Source organism: Canis lupus, chromosome 5 (genome assembly GCF_048164855.1).
Source record: "Canis lupus baileyi chromosome 5, mCanLup2.hap1, whole genome shotgun sequence".
Classification (NCBI taxonomy): domain Eukaryota; kingdom Metazoa; phylum Chordata; class Mammalia; order Carnivora; family Canidae; genus Canis; species Canis lupus.
In genome coordinates, this window is record NC_132842.1 from 82,051,121 (window position 1) to 82,070,253 (window position 19,133).

Genomic DNA, 19,133 nt, shown 5'->3' on the forward strand with positions numbered 1-19,133 from the left:
GAAGGTGACAAATTTACATAATGCAACCTGTAGGACTGCAGAGAAAAAAAAGTGCCGGGAATGAAAAAGGATTTAGAAAATTCACCAAACATCACAGAGAGCTATTATGAGACCCCGAAGATAACATCTAAGCAATTCTGCTGTGCCAGGCAGGGTTCTCAGGACACTACACTTATTCATTTGCAAAATGAGTTGACAGGGGAGGTACTATCGTTATCCCATTTCCCCCCCAGATGAGGCTATGAGGGTACGGAGAGGCTAGGCAGGCCCAAGTGGAAGGAAATGGCAGATTTCTGACTCAGTCTGTGACACGCAGAGGGGGCACACCAGTAAGCCAGACAGCAGACCCTGACCTTGCCCCCGGGCTCGGCTTAGCAGCTGGAGATGCGGCCTGCCTGCGTCTCACTACTCTGCTTGTCCCCAGGCTACTCCCCCTCTTCTACCTCAAAGTCGCCTGGCATAGTGGTCCGCGGTCAGCCCTGCCAGCCACTCACCGGTCGAGGATGGGTTTCTCTTGCTCCTCCTCAGGGCTGGCGCTGCCCAGGATCCGCTTCCGGGCCTCGGCGTACTCCGCCTCCCGCTGAGCTAGGGACTTGACAGGAAGGGCTGGCCTGCTGGTGGAGTTGGGGCTGCTGACCACACCGTTGCTGGTGGGTCTCTTGAGGATGCGGATCTGTGGAGGGGGCCCCGTGGGAAGGCTATCGTCCTGAATCACAATGGGCACTTTGGGAGGAGATTTGGATTTCCTGCTGACAAAGAGCAAACACAGCTTCACAAGTCCTATCCTTGACCACAGAGGCCCCATCCATGTACCTCACCCACCCCCCATCACTTTCCCCTCCTAAGTCTACTCATTATTCTCTGGCCTCTGACCAGACACCAACACTCTTACTCCTCAAGAGGGGTTTCTCAAAAGAGCAACCTCGCCATAAGTTCATGTCGTCCTCAGGTCTGCTCCTCAGACCTAACCCCAGGCAAAAGGGGCTGGAACAGCATCTCATTCTGGGACTTCTATCCCCAGGTTCACAGTCAACATCAACCACCGTTTGGCCCCTATGGCAAGACATTTCATGCCCAGAATCCAATGATGTCAGTTAAAATCCCAACTTCCCTACACAGAGCAGAGTGTAACAGGCTGGTGTAGTGGGAGCCCCCCAGCTTAGGGGTCAGCAGAGCGTTCACTCCAGCCATGGCCTTCTACCACATGTGCTTAAACCAGTCAAACACTACAAAGGAGCCCACTCCGCCATCCCTGCCTGGCATCAAGACAGGATTTACCAAACTGCCTCAGCCCTCTGGTAAGTGACCTGTGCCTCCCAGAGACAAGCTACACCAGACAACGGGATCACCTCTTCAGAAGACTTTCTGAGCAGAGACACCTCCCTCACCATGGCTCTCTGGTATGCTGGACGCGGCGGGGCTGGGGTAAAGGACAATCCTAGAAACAGTGCTGGGCAGTGCTCAGAGGAGAAGCACTGCCCAAGGCTGGTGGATGTGCACACTGGGCAATGTGTCCACAAGGAGAGGTAGAGAACCACACAGGAAGGGAGAGAAACAAAAGCCACAGGGGAAAAGGGGATCCAGGCAGGAATGATCGCACTTCACCAGCCAGAAAGACCCTCCCAAAAGCGGCCTAAATGAGCTTCTCTTCAGAACCAAACAGCCTACAGGGGCCTGTTTTCAGAACCACAGCTGTCAGGTGGGGAAGGGGCTGGAGGAAGTCTGCTGCCGCTAGGAGGAACTGGAACAAGTCCTGGGCAGGACAGGAATGGCGTGGCAAGGGGACTAGAACCAGACATCAGTGCAGTTGCTGAGATGAGCAGACAGACAAGGAGCCAGCAATCCGATCAAAGAGTCAGGGAACCAGGAAACTAGTGGGTGGGCAGGGCCCTCCTGGCATCCCCTGGGGAACGACTATCAAGTCCAGAGAGGTCCTCTCCTCCTCCTCCCTCCTCCCTCCTCTCTCTCTGCGGCAGGCCCACAGCTTACCTAAGCCCAAAGACAGACTGCTGAGGTCAACTTTCACCTGCTCTGAAACCCACTTTCTCTGTGTGGCTGTGGGAAAATACCCTTAAAAAGGTCTTTGAGAATTTCTGAGATCTTTTCTTCCAGAATACCCCCATAATGCCCTCAGCCACCATGCCACTGAGGGCCCAGAGAAATCATCTGTCCAATCGCTTTATATCACAAAGAAACTGATTTTTCCAAAACAACTTGTCCCAAACCTGGGAGCAACTGGAACAGAGCCAAGCCTAAAACCCAAGTTTTCTGATTTGTCACCTCCCCACTTTCCACCAGACCACCTCACACCAGGTACCCACTGAGTTAGAAGGCAGATGCGACACTCCAGACTCACTCTCAAAGCCTCAAGCCACCACATCTTTGAGGGACATGCTCGGGTGCCTACCCTGCTAACCCTAACGGCCACCTGGAGAATACCACTGACTGCCCAGCTCTCGAACAGCAGAGAGCATGAGCCCTCAGACCAGACAGCAGCCTTACCTCTCCTTTTGTGTGATCTTCAGTTTTTTTTCCAACCGTCTGTCTATTTCCTAGAGGAAAAAAATGTATATAAAAAGTGGAAAAAAAATCTCTCTTAGATAAAAACTTATTTCTTTATTTTCAAAGCTAAGGATGGTGTCCTCTGACCAGGGACATTACTGTGTCCTTTGAGGTAATGGATGCAGACCTCCCTTTACTAGCCTCGGGTCTGGGAACCTGACTCCCTGAGGGTTCATCTCCCTCCAACCCCGTGGCCATGGTGATAGCTCTAGATCTCAACATGCAGCTGGGTTCCTTGTGTAGCTTCCAAATAGTCTCCTGGCCTCCAATCTGTCCTTCACAGCACCATTCAAATCAGCTTTCTACACAAAAGTCTAGTTGTATCACTTCCCCACTAAAACCCCTTCAACTGCCTGTCAGATCAAGTCCAAGCTCCTAAGAACGCCTCGTTCATACCTTTATCTTTGGTTCCTGTTTTATATCACTGTGAAGCTGAGCTGTTACCAACCCCCAGAACCCAGCATGCTGACTCACCTGCCTGCAATATCCTCCCCTTTGCAAACTTCCACTTATCCTGCAAAACCCACGCTGATGTCTGCCTCTCCATGGTGGAGTCTTCTCTGGCCCCATACACAGTTAATCACCTGCTTCTCAGACAAGAAGCTCTCCCTTTTACATTCCTTCATGATCACATGTTATCACATATTTTACAGCCTTTTCCTCCCCACTGTTATGGACTTGAACTCTGTGATTAGCACTGAGACAAGGCCTGGAACAAAACAGAAGCCTAATATCCGTGAAACAGGTGGGCAGGGAGCCCTCAGGCCCTCAGCACCAGGAACTCTGTGATGGTCCCACACTCTTGTGCACAAGACCCCATGCACTGGACAGGAGGAGGCTGTGCACAGAGCAAAGATCAAACCTTCAGGCTTCTTGGCTATTCCACTTTTTCATACAAAACATCCCACAACTGTCCTCTGTGAGGACAAGACCATTTAGGAAAAAAATTGTATGAAAAATGGTATTATTTCTCTGAAGAAAAGATCTGTAATGGTGGTTCTCAACTGGGAGTGGTTTTGCCCACCAGGGGATATTTAGCAATGTCTGGAGACATTTTTAGTTGCCACTGCCAGAGCAAAGGTGCTACTGGCAACTAGTGGGTAGAGTCCAGGGATGCCATGCTGCTAGAATCCTACAATGCACAGAACTACCCCCTTGGCAAAGACTTACATAGCCCCAAATGTCAGTAGTGCTGAAGGTGACAATCTTGACTTATAGGACATATGGGATTTTCAAGAGTCTATAACTTGCAAAATGTCAAGAATCACTGCCTTAACTGCCAGTAAAGTCTTTGAAATTTGCTGAGATCCACCTCAGGGCCAAGTGTGTAGCCAGTTTTCAGGAATGTTCCAAATGTCCTGAAAATGACCATATTCTACAGTCAATGAGTACAATTCAAGCTGGTTAATTATAATGTTCAAAATCTTTACATTCTTGCTCATTTGTTAGGTTTACAGACTATGCAAAGAATCAATGATTATTTTCTAGTAAATTACCGTTTATCATTATGAAATTATCTTCTTTGCCTTAAAATCTATTATTTAATATGAATAAAGCTATTTCAGTTTTCTTTTGGTGAGTAGTCCCCAGAATATGTTTCTCTTTTCCTTCTCTTATTTTTGTCTCCTGTAAACAATATGAAGCTCGGCTCACCCTATGAAGCCAGATTTCAATCCAGTCTGACACGGACATTCATTCTGATTGGTGCTGAGTTGTGTTTAACATTTTTTGTTTTTATGATGTATGCAAAATATGTTTGGGGCAAGCACAATACACTGAATTCTGAGGGTCCCATCCACTCCCTGGAGGGGCTAGGAAGCCACTAGATGGAAGACCCCTCACTCAAGCTTAGAACACAAGCTAGCACTCAGCTGCTGTTTAATAATGACTGGAAAAGGGGATCCCTGGGTGGCTCAGCGGTTTGGTGCCTGCCTTTGGCCCAGGGCACGATCCTGGAGTCCCGGGATCGAGTCCCACATCGGGCTCCCAGCATGGAGCCTGCTTCTCCCTCCTCCTGTGTCTCTGCGTCTCTCTCTCTCTCTCTATGTCTATCATAAATAAATAATAAATCTTTAAAAAAAAAAAAAAAAAAAAAAAAAATAATAATGACTGGAAAAGGTGCACTGTGACCACTACGACCACCTGGGTATGCATGGAGAGAATCTAAGCCCACAGCACTTAATTCTTTTTTTTAATACCAGTGTTATGGCCTGAGTAGATACTATTCCCCACATTAGTCTAAAGCCCTGTTACCATGTAAGGGCTTTCCAAGGCTTTCCACAAATAACTTACAGTTTCAAGCTCTACACTGTATCATTTTGCTCCCATCTGAAAAAGACACCTCCTACTCAAGTTTCTCCATCCTAAATGCAAGGTTTAACATCTGTGGGATTTAGAGGCCTTCACACAGGGTCAGAACCAAATGCCTCCACCAGCCAGGCAAGTAAGCAAAACTCCTTCTGCAGGAGCCCAGTGGGGAGCTGAAGCGGCTGAGAGGCACCAAAGGGCACTGACCCTGCCTACAGATGGGCAGCAGAGCCCTGGCTCACAGGGTCAGAGCTGCTATTTAAGGAAAAAAACAGACTCAATATTTTTACGGGAAAGCTCTACATTTTTAAACTTCATTACATGAACTCTCACTTTCATATCGCTACGAGGGCCAAATAAGGCATACAGACAAATGGGCCTAATACATGAGGTTGGTTTTTTTTTTTTTTTTTAATTGTGGTAAAATACACATTACTTTAACTGAATGTGAGAAGCCCCATTTAGGTTTCTCTCAAGAGAGCAAACTGTTTCCTTCTTTCTGTACGGCCTTAGGGAAGATAAGAGAATTTGCCCAGGCTCATCAAATGAGCCTGGGTAGGAAAGAGCCCTTCAGGAGGTCATTATGGACCATGCCTGAGTATGGCCCAAATGGGTCTCTGTCCCCAAACTAGAATGTAACCAGCATACCTGGCACATAATATAAACTAGTAGCTTTAAAAATAATGCCTTACACCATCATAATGCTTTATGGCTGTCAATACACTTCCCCCAGACACTCATTTTCTGTTCACACTACCTACCTATTTGATAGACAAAAGAGCTTTTATCCTTTTCTGTCAGATGAAGGAATGTGGCTCAGGGAGGTTAAGAAACAAACCCAAGGTCACAAAGTCAACCACAGAGGCAGCCCAAGAACTAAGGACTAAGAACTAAGGCCTTTTGAGGCCCTCCCCGATGCTGGCGCAGCCCCACAACTGCTCACATGCCCTGGAGATGGGAAAGCCATTAGATACACTGATCTCTTCCTTGTCATCCCCAAATGCCCACTGCCCCCTGGCACTCCAATAACTAAGAGTTCCATCAAACTCCATCACACTAGACAGGATAGCTTATCAAAACTGAGCAGGAATTCCTCCAGCAGATTAGAGAATGGGATATAAATCCAACAGCCTTGGGAGAAAGCTGATCCTGACCATATCCAGATGGCCAGCTGGACACGAGTGTGCCCAGAGCTGGCCCCGCGAAGAGGGAGTGCCCTGCCAGCAAACGGAGAGAGCGCCGCAGCTCCCTCTGGAGTCTGTCCAGGTATCATGAGTCAGTCCATTCTCCTTTTGGACAAGGCCCTGCAATGGATCTCCTCTCAGTCTCGTGCTCTAAGAGCTGCATCAAGCCAAAACTTTCCTACAGGGTGCACTACAAGGAGAGTGCTTGTCGCCTTCAGAGATGCAATAGCCCAGTGGAATTAAACAGGCCTCAGAGTGCTGCATGAGGAAGCATCTAGATGTAGGCCCAACAAGAAACCTTATCACCGAAGGGCATCTTCTCTTTTCATAAGAATGAACAGGATGAACAGAACCTTGGTCAAAGGTGAAGACTTCTGTGTTAAGAGGCTCAAGCTTCACAGGTAGTGAAAGAAACCCATACATAAGCTCATCACTCTGTGACTTCTCTGAGCCACGAGGGGTCACCAGGACAGAAGCAAGTGTTAGGACATAAACGTATCAGAAGTGGGGTGATAAGAAATGTTTGACTTCCCATGACTTTTTCTGGAAAAGCTAGCTATTTTTTGGCCAAATAGCACTGAGCAGACTCTAGAAGATGATTCCCTGTGCTCTGCTAAGTGGTGTGGTCTCCTCTTTGGGTCAAAAACCTAAGCAAAAGCTGTCTTGCTCCTTACAGACACAGGTATCACTTGCCCTGTGGGGCTACATCTCTACAAAAATGAGGTGCACTCCTCTTGGTCTGAGAGAACAAGCAAAACCAGAAGGAAGGAGTAGAGGCAGGAGGTCATGAAAAACCAGAGTGGGGAGCAAGACAGTTCTGGACAGGGTGGTCCCTTATGTGAGGTAAAGAGGCCTCAGCCACAAGGCAAATGAAGTCAGATGCAAGGATGCAACAACCACAAATTCCACTCACCTGAGAGAAGCACAGCTTCCTGAATGCTGATGCCCTCAACCTTGCAATGACTGTGCTTGTAAGCTCTCACAGAAAGCTGGAGGGGGTGTGGTGGCACATGAGAAGAAGAGCAGGGAAGGGGACACCCCATACTATTTTGTTACCTAGCCACCATCTTCAAAAGGATCAAAGGAGACAGAGAGGATAGGGATGAATCTGCGGGCGGGCAGACTGCCATCACAGATCCACCGCTGTAGCAGTTAAGAGGTGCATGAGAAAGGAAAAAAGAAAAGTGGGAAGCAGAGAGAAAAGGAAGAAAGGGAAAGGAGGACGGTAACTAGGCTATTCCAGATCTTGGTCCAAAGTACAGCAAGTATGGTGTCAGCACAGCTGTAGCCTCAGATCTGAATATTCAAGAAACAGATTCCATTGGTTCACCTAGGGCTGATGAAGCCTTGGGGGGCTGATTCAAACTAGCCAAACTCACAAGAGACACACTGAACAAACCCAAGTCTTCCTCCACTACACTATGGGGGTGGGGGGGCATTCCCCACCTTTTCTGGTACCTGACGTTCTGCTATCCACGCCCAGCATCCCCCCTTCACCCAATTCAGTGCCAAAGAAATGGACTATCATGCTCCACCACTGCATCCCTCCTCTCATAACTAGAATCCCTGGTCACCAAGGCAATCCACACAACTCCTCTAAGATTTCAAGAAATCTTGTACCAAATGGAGGTTCTTGGCTCTGAGTTAGGAAATAACCTCTTTTTATCAGCAAAAGTGACTAAGTGACTTTTCTCAGATAATTTGCTTCTCTTTATCAGTTTCCATTTCAGAAGATGACATTTTCTGATTTTCCTCTTGAATTCAAGGAAAAACGACTGGTCTTGGGCTCTTCATGACCCACTACATCCCACAGGTTCATCTGGTCTTGTGCAGCTACCTCAAACTGAGGAGTGCATGTCTGCGGACTGACACTGGAATCTAAAAAGAGACCCATACCCTGAGTACAGAACTGTTCTCAGAACTGAAGCCTGACAGGTTCTTTTGAGCACAATGCCACCATTTCAGAAAAAAGCAGAGGAAATGCTGGGAAGGAGGAGAAGGCAGACCTTTATTCCAACACACCTGGCCTGGAACTCTAGAAGTCTTGAGCAGGACCTCAGTATCCACTCCCCTGGCTACAGGGCCTCCAGTGTCCCCAGCAAGGCACTTATGTCTCCCATTCCACCTGGATGAGATTCTATTTCTGCAGGGGCCTCAAATTCACTTAAGAATCCACAGCTAAAGCCAGAAAAATCTGGTCCAAAACTATCAGATAAAAAGGTCTCTGTACTTTTAGAGCCACACACTGGCCATTTCAAGTCCAGACGTGAAATCCCGAGACTTCTCCAAACCACCTTCATACCAACTCTGTTAACCCTGTTTTAGCCCAGCCTTATTTCTCTATGTCAGTGGTGTTGCAGTGATAGTTGACAGTGCTTATTCTAGCCCCACTGGCTAACTCCAGGGAGGGAAGCCCCCGAAGTCAAACCACTCTGGGTCTGATTCTGAAGCAATGCCCATTCAAGATCACCATCAGGTTCAAAACATTAATTCAACTTCTGGGCAAACATGATTGGTTAAGTTAAAAAAAAAAAAAAGGAAAAGGTGGGACACCTGGTTGATTCAGTCAGCAGGGCATGAGACTCTTGATCTTGGGGTGGGTACACCCGGGTGGCTCAGCAGCTGAGCATCTATCTGCCTTTGGCCCAGGGCATGATCCTGGGGTCTCAGGATCGAGTTCCACATCGGGCTCCCTGCATGGAGCCTGCCTCTCCCTCTGCTTGTGTCTCTGCCTCTCTCTCTCTCTCTCTCTCATTAATAAGTAAATAAATAAAATCTTAAAAAAAAATTCCCTCCCTAAAGAAGTCTATGCTTTGCGGGACACCTGGGTGCCTCAGCAGTTGAGTGTCTGCCTTTGGCTCAGGGCATGGTCCCAGGATCCGGGATCAAGTCCCACATCAGGCTCCCAGGGAGGTGCCTGCTTCCCCCCTGCCTATGTCTCTGCCTCTGGCTCTCTGTGTCTCTCATGAATAAATAAATAAATCTTAAAAAAAAAAAAAGAAAAAAGTCTATGCTTTGGTAACGTATCTCAAAAGTGCCCTTTTGCTTCACTGTGACAAAAAGCCAGAGACAAGCACTTGTGGAAAAACTACTATAAGGCAGGAGACCCGCCAATGCTGGACCCTCAGAGGTAAGGCAATCCTTGTTGAAGAAGAGAGCCCAGCCAGGAGGGAGGAGACAGATAAGCAAACCACAGTTGCTATATTAGGGGTATGAACAGTGTTTTGAAAGAGAAGTGGAGAGCGAGCAACTCTGCGATGAGGAGCCTGAGACAACTGCAGAGACCTAAAGAAAGAGTATCAAGGAAAAGAGAGGAGCATAAAAAATCAGGGCAAAAGAGGATAAAAACATGAATAGAAGGAAAGGAAAAAAGGAAAGGGACCTCAAATAAGAAATTTCCTAAGCTGAAAACCATCTGAGATTACTTGAGCTGCAGTAGGCAATGTTTTTTGTTTGTTTTTAAAGATTTTATTCATTTATTCATGAGACACAACAGAGAGAGAGGCAGAAAGAAAGAGAGAGAGAGAGAGAGAGAGAGAGAGAGGCAGAGACACAGGCAGAGGGAGAAGCAGGCTCCACCAGGGAGCCTGACATGGGACTCCATGCCAGGTCTCCAGGATCACGGTCTGTGCTGAAGGCGGCGCTAAACCGCTGAGCCACCCAGGCTGCCCAAGCAATGGGTTTCATTAGCTGTATGAATACTATTCAAAAAGTTGCTGCAGAAAATCAGCTATACTTCCCAGGGCCAGCAAGATTAAGACTTTGAAGAAACCAGAAGAACCAGAAAACTCTGAGGGGCTCTGGCAGCGTATGCTGTAAAGATGAAACAATTCTTACTTACTTGGAAGGGAAAGCTGCTTCCTGCCTTCCTTCCCAAGTTCATGTGGCTTTCAGGACCTCCCCGCAACTGCCTAGGAAGAGGAAGTCCTTTGGGCACGCTCTCCAGCTACATCTCCAGTCCAGTAGCCACCACCACACGTGGCTGGAGAGCACTTCACATGTGGCCAGTCCCAACTGAGCTGTATTTTAAGCGCCAAATGCACAGTACATTTCCCAGACTTAGTCCAAAAATAGTGCAAAATAGCTCATTAACCTATTTTCAATATTGATTACATGCTGACATGATACTATTTGGGATATACTGCATTACATTTAAAATACTGAAATTAGGAGCACCTGGCTGACTCAGCAGGTGGAACATGTGACTCCTGATCTCTTGATCTCGGGGTCATGAGTTCGAGTCCCCCACCCCCACAGCTGGGTGTAGAGATTATTTAAATAAAACTTTAAAAAATATTAAAATTAATCCTGTTTCTTTCTTTTTTTTAATTTTTATTTATTATTTATGATAGTCACAGAGAGAGAGAGAGAGAGAGAGAGAGAGAGGCAGAGACACAGGCAGAGGGAGAAGCAGACTCCATGCACCGGGAGCCCGACGTGGGACTCGATCCCGGGTCTCCAGGAATGTGCCCTGGGCCAAAGGCAGGCGCCAAACCGCTGCGCCACCCAGGGATCCCAATCCTGTTTCTTTAAGATTTTATTTTTTCATTTGAGAGAGAGAGAGAGAGAGCACAGGAGCAGAAGGGAGAGGCAGAGGGAGAAACAGACTTCCCACTAAGCAGGAAGCCCAATGCAGGGCTCAATCCCAGGACCCTGAGACCATGACCTGAGCCAAAGGCAGACATTTAAGAATCTGAGTCACCCAGGTGTCCCAATCCCACCTGTTTCTTTTTACTTTTTAAATGTGGCTTCTAGGAAGTTTTAAATTACATGTGTGGCTTGAGTGGTACTTCTCTTGGACAACACTGGTTGAGATCTAACCTTAGAATAAAATGTATTTATCTCTGTTATACATTTAATCTTCCAGCAACTAGTGACTCAGCTCTCTAAGGACCCAAGGGGCATGTTTACAGATGTGCAAAACCTACTCTGGTGGGTCCTGTCATTTTGGCATGACAGCTAGCACTTACCCCATGCCCCATATTTGGCCCAGGCCCTGGTCCAAGTAACACTCACCATCCTGCGCCAAACTAGCTCTGAAACTGTTGTCAGGAGTCCCCAATGACCTCCACTGTTGCCAGATTCAACGGTTAATTCTACGTCTTCACTCAACTTCTCAGCATCATCCCACACTGCTCAAAACTCCTTCCTTAAAGCATATTCTTTTTTTTTTAGGAAGGGAGAAAGGGAGGCGATGGAGAGAGAGAATACCAAGGAGGCTCCATGGCAAGCATGGAGCCCGACATGGGGCTCAATCCCACAATCCTGAGATGATGACTTGAGCCAAAATCAAGAATTGGACACTCAATTGACTGAGCCACCCAGGTGCTCCTCTTAAAGCATCTTTTATACCAGCCTCCCAGATCCCACCTTCCCAGTCTCCTCCTACCTCCCTGGCTAGCTCCTCTCACATCTCATATTTGATTTCTTTTGTAACAAGATAGGCTCCTCTTCCTCTCCAGACCCCTTGAGGTTGGAGAGTTTGCACCTTTCCTCTGCTGCAGCTCTACTGGCTTATTTGATTATCTCATCTAGTTCCACAGCCTTTTTTTTTCTTTTTTTAAAGATTCTGTTTATTTGAGAGAGAGAGAGTGAGCATGAGTAGGGTGGGGGGAAGCAGAGGGAAAGGGAGAAGCAGACTCCCTGCTGAGCAGGGAGCCCCACACAGGGCTCAATCCAAGGACTCTGGAATCATGACCAGAGCTGAACGCAGACACTTAACCGAGCCATCCACACCCCCCTACGCACAGCTTTATAGACATTGATATACAATGCTGACTAAACACACCCAGTTTGATTTCACAGGGACCTAACCTCATCGGCTCCAAAACCAACCTCTTGATTTCACTCACTCACCCAAGCCTGCTTCTCCCACATTCCCTCCACTTAGGCCATCTCAGAAATTCCAGTGTTCTGGCAATTCAGACCAAAAATTCTGGAGTCCTCTGTGATGCCTCTTTCTTACTTGGTTCTACTTCCAAAACATATCCTAAATTTTCTCAACACTTCTGCTGCTATGACCATAGCCCTTGAATGAACAGCTGAAATAGCATCCTCATCAGTTTGTTTTCACTCTTGCCCCTAGAATTTATTTTACACACAGCAGCCAGAATGATCCTTTAAAAAACCAAGTCAGCCTCTGCTCAACACCCTCACATGGCTTCCTATTTCTTTCTTTCTTTTTTTTTTTTTGGCTTCCTATTTCAAGGTAATATCCATCATGACCTACTAGTCTATAGGATCTGGTTCCCTGCTATCTCTGACCTCTTCTACCACTTTGTGCTACTATTATCCCCCACCTATTCCTCAAATAAAACAAGCATGCTTCAGCCTCAGGACCTCTGCACTTGCTGTTCCCTCCTCCTGGAATGCACTTTTCACCAGCATCTGCACACTTGCTTTCTTACTTTCTCTCTGCCTATCTTTATGGAGAGGCCTTCTCTGAACCCTCCACCCAAAATGGCACCTCTGCCAGTCACTTTCTATGCTCCTCATCTCTTTTCTTTTTCACCATGTATGTATATACATTATTGTTTACTGTCCATCTTTCTACACTAGAAAGCAAGCTTTATGAGAAGAAACTTCATTCACTACAGTTGTCCATAGTGCCTAAAATAGTACCCAACACATAGAATTAATGAGCCTCCTATGAAATAGGATTTTAGAGATATATTCCCATTTCACAAATGATTTAGAAATCAATCCTGAGAGGTTATGTAACTCGGCCATGGTTCCACAACTAGTATGGAGCAGAGCCAGAATTTGAAATGGGTCTATCTGGGTCCAAAGGCAGCAACACTATCCATGTCCTAAAAAACAGCTAAGGGGGTGCCTGGGTGGCACAGTTTGTTTGGGCATCCAACGCTTGGTTTTGGCTGAGGTCAGAATTTCAGGATTGTGAGATCAAGCCTGGCGTCTGGCTCTGTAATCAGCATGGAGTCTGCTTGGGACTCTCTCTCTCCCTCTGCCCCTTTCCCCCAACTTGCATGTGTGTGCTCTAGTGCACACACTCTCTCAAATATTTAAAAAACAAAAACAAAAAGACAAAATAGAGCTAAGGCTGCCACAGGCATTTCTCAGCAGCAGTGGTGGCAGCAGCATTCTCCAAGCAGCTGCCACAGGTTCCTGAAAGGAAGGCACTGTGCACCCTTCATCACCTCTCATCCTCACCACAATCCAAGGGATGTACAGCAGTACAGCAGCCTTGCTACACGCTCCGAGGTTAAATGACTTGCCTAAGGCCACTCAACTAGTAAATGACAAAACTGAAGCCTAAATCTCAAGAGGAGGAAGCAATAAGTTTCAGGAGTGTGGCTAGTGGGTGGCCACAGGAACCACTAAGACAGGATGAAGGGTGGCAGGGTACACCAACTTGCCTTCTCTGCACCCCAGGCCAGGTGAGTGCAAGCTCAGGGTTCCCAAGGAAGGGCTACAGCAGTAGCAGACCACAACAAAGTCCAGATCTCAAATCTGTAAAGTACCCAAAAGGAAATAATTCTTTTTTTTTTTTTTAAGATTTTATTTATTTATTCATGAGACACACACAGAGAGAGGCAGAGACACAGGCAGAGAGAGAAGCAGGCGCCATGCAGGGAGCCCGATGTGGGACTCGATCCCGGGACTCCAGGATCAGGCCCTGGACCAAAGGCAGACGCTTAACCTCTGAGCCACCCTGGCATCCCAAAAGGAAATAATTCTTAAGTAGAGAACAAGTCTCACAATTTAAATGGATCCCAAGCTGGAGGGCTCAGACACTGTGAGTTGCCATGTTGAGACTGTTTCTTTCGGCTTCCAGGGCAGGGCGGGAATCCATGCAACTCTTTCCCTTAAAGGTGCAGAAGAGGCAGCAGTGTGAGTAATGGTGGTGAGCCCTGTCCTTAGAATAAAACAGTGGGTAGAGTCTATTGGGGCTCCCCTTTCTCTGCATTTACTATTGCTTTTCCCTTGCATCTTGTACAGAGAACAGTGTATTAGCCCTCAGGCGCAGCAATAAGAGAGAGCCCTCAGCCAGTCTTAGGAACTTCCTACTCTACCCAGACAGAGGCCATACTGGGGAAGCTGGAGACCTGGGGTACGACGCCCTCACGCTCATGGCAATGGCATTCTCTGCTCTAACATCTGCCGTTTTGCAAGATCTCTTACTAAGTGCTTCCTTCAACTCTCACCATCAGGCAAGGCAGATTTTATTAACCTGATTTTACAAAAGAAGAAAACGAAGCTGAGAGAAAGGTAGGCAGTGAGTGATCTGGCCAACAATCAGATCTGGCACCTAAACCTCTAGCCTTGCCTTCAGACTTTCTTTATTGCCGCGGACGAGGAAGTAGGTCAGTAACTGGCAGAAGTGACCTACTCTTTCTTCCTTTTATAAAGACTACAAGTCTCCTCTCCCAAAGGAAATGTGCACTCGGACTCTGGGGAATGGAACAAAGTCATTCTTACCTCCCCTCTACACCAACAGCTACACCACCAGGAGGTTTTATCCAAACACCCAAGGGCACTGTCATCAAACACTAGTTAGAATCATGGCACTAAGCAGGAGCAGCAAACACAATGCCTTCAGGGCCAAGCTAATAAAGCAAGCAGGACAGAACACAACAGGTCCCACAATAAATAAAGTGGGGACTCCAGAGGACAGGAGAGCAACCAAGACCCAGGTAAAGGCATTCAAATTCAATATATAACTGTGTATACCCCAATAGAGTATATAGGCTGAATCCCCCAAAGCCGCCAGTTTGCAACTACAGCTACAGGGATCCTTAAAATATCGGGCAGAGGTATTAAATCTTCTCAAGAGATCTGAGCAAAACTTACGTCTATTATTCCTTTTCACTTGGCCAGATATTAAAAATTTATTTCCCACTTATGATCAAGCTTTCAACCAGCATGTCACTTGCCCTCAGTGATACACTGACAGTAGCGCTGTCCTCTTGGCTCTTGAGAACCAGATTGGAGTTTCTCAGAGACAGAAAATTTATTAGTTCATTATCAGGCTGCAGAGACAGAAGATCAATCCAGGTGAAACAAGTCACAATACCTCAAATGAACTAGCAACTAAACATCCTAAAGCATTTAACTGGTTAATTATCTTCTGAAAAGCAAAAGTAAACAACAGTCCAAAAAGGTCCCTAAGTGAGGGCTCAGGATGCCAATAGCTGACCTGTGATCGACCAAGTGATTTCCTCTCCCGGACACTGGGAATAAAAACACCTCCATGTCACTAGGTCATGTTGATTGACTGCGACAATGAACATACAAATGCACTCTGCCTAGCCTGTAGTGAGCCCTTAGGATGCTATCCAAGAAGCCCTTCCAAAAGGGGCCTGTGGGATTGCGGAATTTGGGGGCTTATGGTCAGAGTCGCTCACCAGTGAGATATGTAACCAGGTAGCAAAAACTGACAGCTGGAGGGTCACAAAAGCCTTTGTAAGCCAAGAAAGCCCAGAGCATGACGGCTAGGAATTTGGCTCTCAAGGTCTAGGAAGAGAGGTGACAATCCTGACCTCTCCAGACTCCAGAGTCGTAACTATCCTGTACGATCTCATCTAAGGATCACAACCCTGAAGAATGCAATTTCAACCATACATATTATTCCTTTTAGAAAGGAATGACTGTTATTTCCTGTGTTCATTTTATAAGGGAAAGAGTTTTGGGTGTGGGGAGGGGATGAGTTAGTGGGAGGAACATTTTGAAATATCATACCCTCAGGGATGAGAATCTTTATCTACATAAAGACTGAAGTCAGGATTTGTTGCTAATTTCTGCGGTGGTAGGTCTTAACCTCTATCTTCCCATCAAACATCCTGCATAGAGCTGAATGTTAAAGAGAAGGATGCTTGGCAGAAACTAGCAGTTAAAAACACTTCAGCAGGAGAAATCTCTGTGGTTACTATTTAAAAAAAAAAAAAAAAAAACACACACCCATTTCATTCTGTATTTTGGCCACAGCTATAAGTAGCTAAACCCAGTCTTCTCCTAGGAAACCAACAAGTCTGTAACTGTCCCAACAGAAAAAAATTTCTATTCCTGTGGGGCAAGTGTGCAGGAAAGAACACCCCATACCTTGTGAAGGCTTCTAGCTGACACAGCCAGAAAGAGACATTAACTGTGGGGAAGCCACTGCATATAAAGGTGGAAACCAGAAAGAAAGGGCTGGCCCCAAGAATACATTTGAGTCATCAGATCAGGACAATAGTCCTTGCAGGAATTTACTGAAAGCTTCAGAGAGATATACTAAGTTCTCTCTCCTGTTGTGTAAAGAAAAGCAAGAAGACCTGTGACTGTCTGAATTTCCAGCCCACAGAAACCATGACAGCTCTCTCAAACACCCAGAGCATGCCGGGAACAGGCCCCCCATGCAGCCTCAATGAAAAGAGCCAAGAAGTTATAGTGAAAAGCTCATTATCCTACTTTCTTTGAAACCACAGTGAAACAGATCTTTTTCCAGAGTCGCTGGGACAGACTGCTCAGCATGATCATGTCTAAACTGGCCAACTGCTTTACAGAAAGTCGGAGCTGGGCATCATCACAGTCCCTAGGACCCAATCTCCCAGAAGGACTGGAATAACTTAGGAATGGCTCTTTCAGGCACAGTACATCTTGATTTGTGCTTTCTGATACCCCAAGTCTTATGTGTATTCTTTACTATAAAGACAAATCAGCACCAGGTAGCCCCCAAATAACTGTTATTTCTTCTCTATCCATATCCACTGTAAATATTCCATATTGACAGCAGTTACAGGGAGTGCTGAGGACCTCAAAAGTGAGGTAGAAGCCATGCATGCTTCAGGGAGAATGGCGTCTTCTCTAAAGAATGAAACGTTAATCAAAGTTCTTACCTCTTAAATTAAAATCTGTCATTATTCTGCTTAAAAAAAAAAAAAAAAAGGCCTCCAAAGCTCTCTTGTGCGTTCAGGACAAAGTCCAAGTTCCCAGAACCAAGTACAAGGAGGCCCTTCCTGATCTGGCCCCTGCATACCTCTCTGGCCTCATCTCTTTCCATTCAGCCCTGCCAACCCCCTACCCTACAGCCAGAAAGAAGTATTTGAGTATTCGTAGCTCTCCCAATGCAATGCGGCACATTCTTCTCTTGCTATCTACATGCACATTGGGCCTTTATCTACCCACCCCTCCCAGACTTACTACAACTTAATTAAGGGTCCTTTGAAGGATCACCTTCTCTACAGAACTGTCTCTGATCTTAGCCATGGTACCCCATCTATGCCTCTTCCAAAGAAAGTGCTGCCTTACCCATCCGACTCCTCTACTGGACTGTGCCCAGTGCCTGGTACACAGTCAGTATGCAGTGCTGACTGAGACCTTCCTATAGTAGACTTGTATGCCACCCAGTATCACTGATGGGATAATGTTTAGAGGCCTAAAGAGGGTAGAAAGTAAACATAAATTTGAATTTAGTCTAGAAGGCCAGTCATCCTTTTTAACTTGATACATTTTCTTCCAATTAGCTACATGACTTGCCCTTGCCAAAAACAAAAAGCAACTTTTGATATGCAAAGAAATCAGACAGGCTGCCAATACATTATAATAACTACCAGTCTAATTCCATTTGTGTACCATCTATCTTCCCCTAGGATTGGGTTAGCCCATAACCTACAAGATGGACTAGCTTATGTCTCTTTTTTTTTTTCCTGGTCTAAACAAGTGAATATATAAAGCTTCAAACTGTCAGAAATTGAGCAAACTGTTGATTTGATTTTTTAAAAAGATTTTATTTATTTATTTGAGATAGTGTGAGTGAACACAGGAGAAGAGAGGAGGCAGAGGGAAGAGAAGCAGGCTCTCCACTGGGAAGGGAGCCCGATGTGGGGCTCAATCCCAAGACCCTGGGATCATGACCGAACAAAAGGCAGATGCTTAACTGACTAAGCCACCCAGGCACTCGATTTGATTTTTTTTCTTTTCCCAGAGCACAAAGATGTCTTCTCATTATAAAATGCTCCCCTGAAATGTGCTTAAGACAAAGGGTAGAATTTAAAGTTTGAATGAACATTAATTCAGTTGACATTTTCATTTCTCCCAAAGGCAGTATATTTTTATTTTTTAATTTTTTTAAAAAGATTTTTATTTATTCATGAGAGACAAAGGCAGAGACACAGGCAGAGGGAGAAGCAGGCTCCTTGCAGGGAGCCCAAAGTGGGACTCAATCCTGGGTCTCCAGAAACACGCCCTGAGCCAAAAGTAGATACTCAACCACTGAGCCACCCAGGTGTTCTCAAGGCAGTATATTTTTAAAGAAGCATTTCCTTAGTGGAATATAAGCTATATTCCTTGAATTGTCCTTTGATTGGGGATGTAACTCCTTGGGAGGAAACAGGCAAAGGAACAATTCTGTATTAGGTCAGTGTTCATACTAAAAGCAAAAAAGCAGCCTATTTACAGACCACCTGAAGTATTTCTCAAAGCCTTCCTCAGAATGACACAATAGGACTCAATATTGAGTATTTTGAAGATATGCAAGAAAAAATGACCTCATAATTATGGACACATAAGACATTCCAGCATGATGTCAAAATTTTTTGTGGTGATTAGAGCCTCTACTTTCAAGGACTAGACCTCTAGATCATATAAAGTTAGAGTGATTACTTTATAAATTACTTTATAAATTTATAAAGTTAGAGTGATTACTTTATAAATTAATTAGCTGATGTCCATTTGCTAGTTTTCTTACCACCCAGGATGTTTTTTTGGAAAGGTGGGTACTTGACACTCATTACCATGTATCAGTTGGAAGACAGGATAAACAGAAGGTAAGATTTTTACATACACAACTGGCTACATCTGAAAGACATGTACAGTCAGTTGGTTTGCCAGTGGTGTGAACATTCCCTCCCTGGCTCCTCTCCTGCAAAAGTGTACATTTACAAAACCCTTTGTGAAATTCAAAAAGGGAATCAAATTTAAGAGAGCTTTTAAATATAAGCCGAAAGCAAACATCTTAAAAAAGAAAGGTGGGGATGCCTGGGTGGCTCAGCGGTTTAGCGCCAGCCTTTGAGCCACGACAGGATCCTGGAGACCCAGGATCGAGTCCCATATCAAGCTCCTTGCATGGAGCCTGCTTCTACC

General features: G+C 45.9%; 1 protein-coding gene across 4 annotated transcripts in view; it reads right to left on the reverse strand.

Annotated features, from left to right (window-relative positions):
- The window catches only part of SZRD1 (SUZ RNA binding domain containing 1), a 29,977-nt gene that overhangs the window by 8,324 nt on the left and 2,520 nt on the right, over positions 1-19,133 (reverse strand). The window contains exons 1-3 of one of the 4 annotated variants that reach the window (XM_072828184.1): positions 3,037-3,154; positions 2,503-2,552; positions 495-749 (exon numbers count right to left, since the gene is read on the reverse strand). In XM_072828184.1, the coding sequence (XP_072684285.1) occupies positions 495-749; positions 2,503-2,552; positions 3,037-3,132 (401 nt within the window). In that variant the 5' untranslated portion in view covers positions 3,133-3,154. Of the gene's footprint in view, positions 1-494; positions 750-2,502; positions 2,553-3,036; positions 3,155-19,133 lie in introns of those variants that run through there. The other 3 variants (XM_072828186.1, XM_072828188.1, XM_072828187.1) reach the window with 3 other exon arrangements.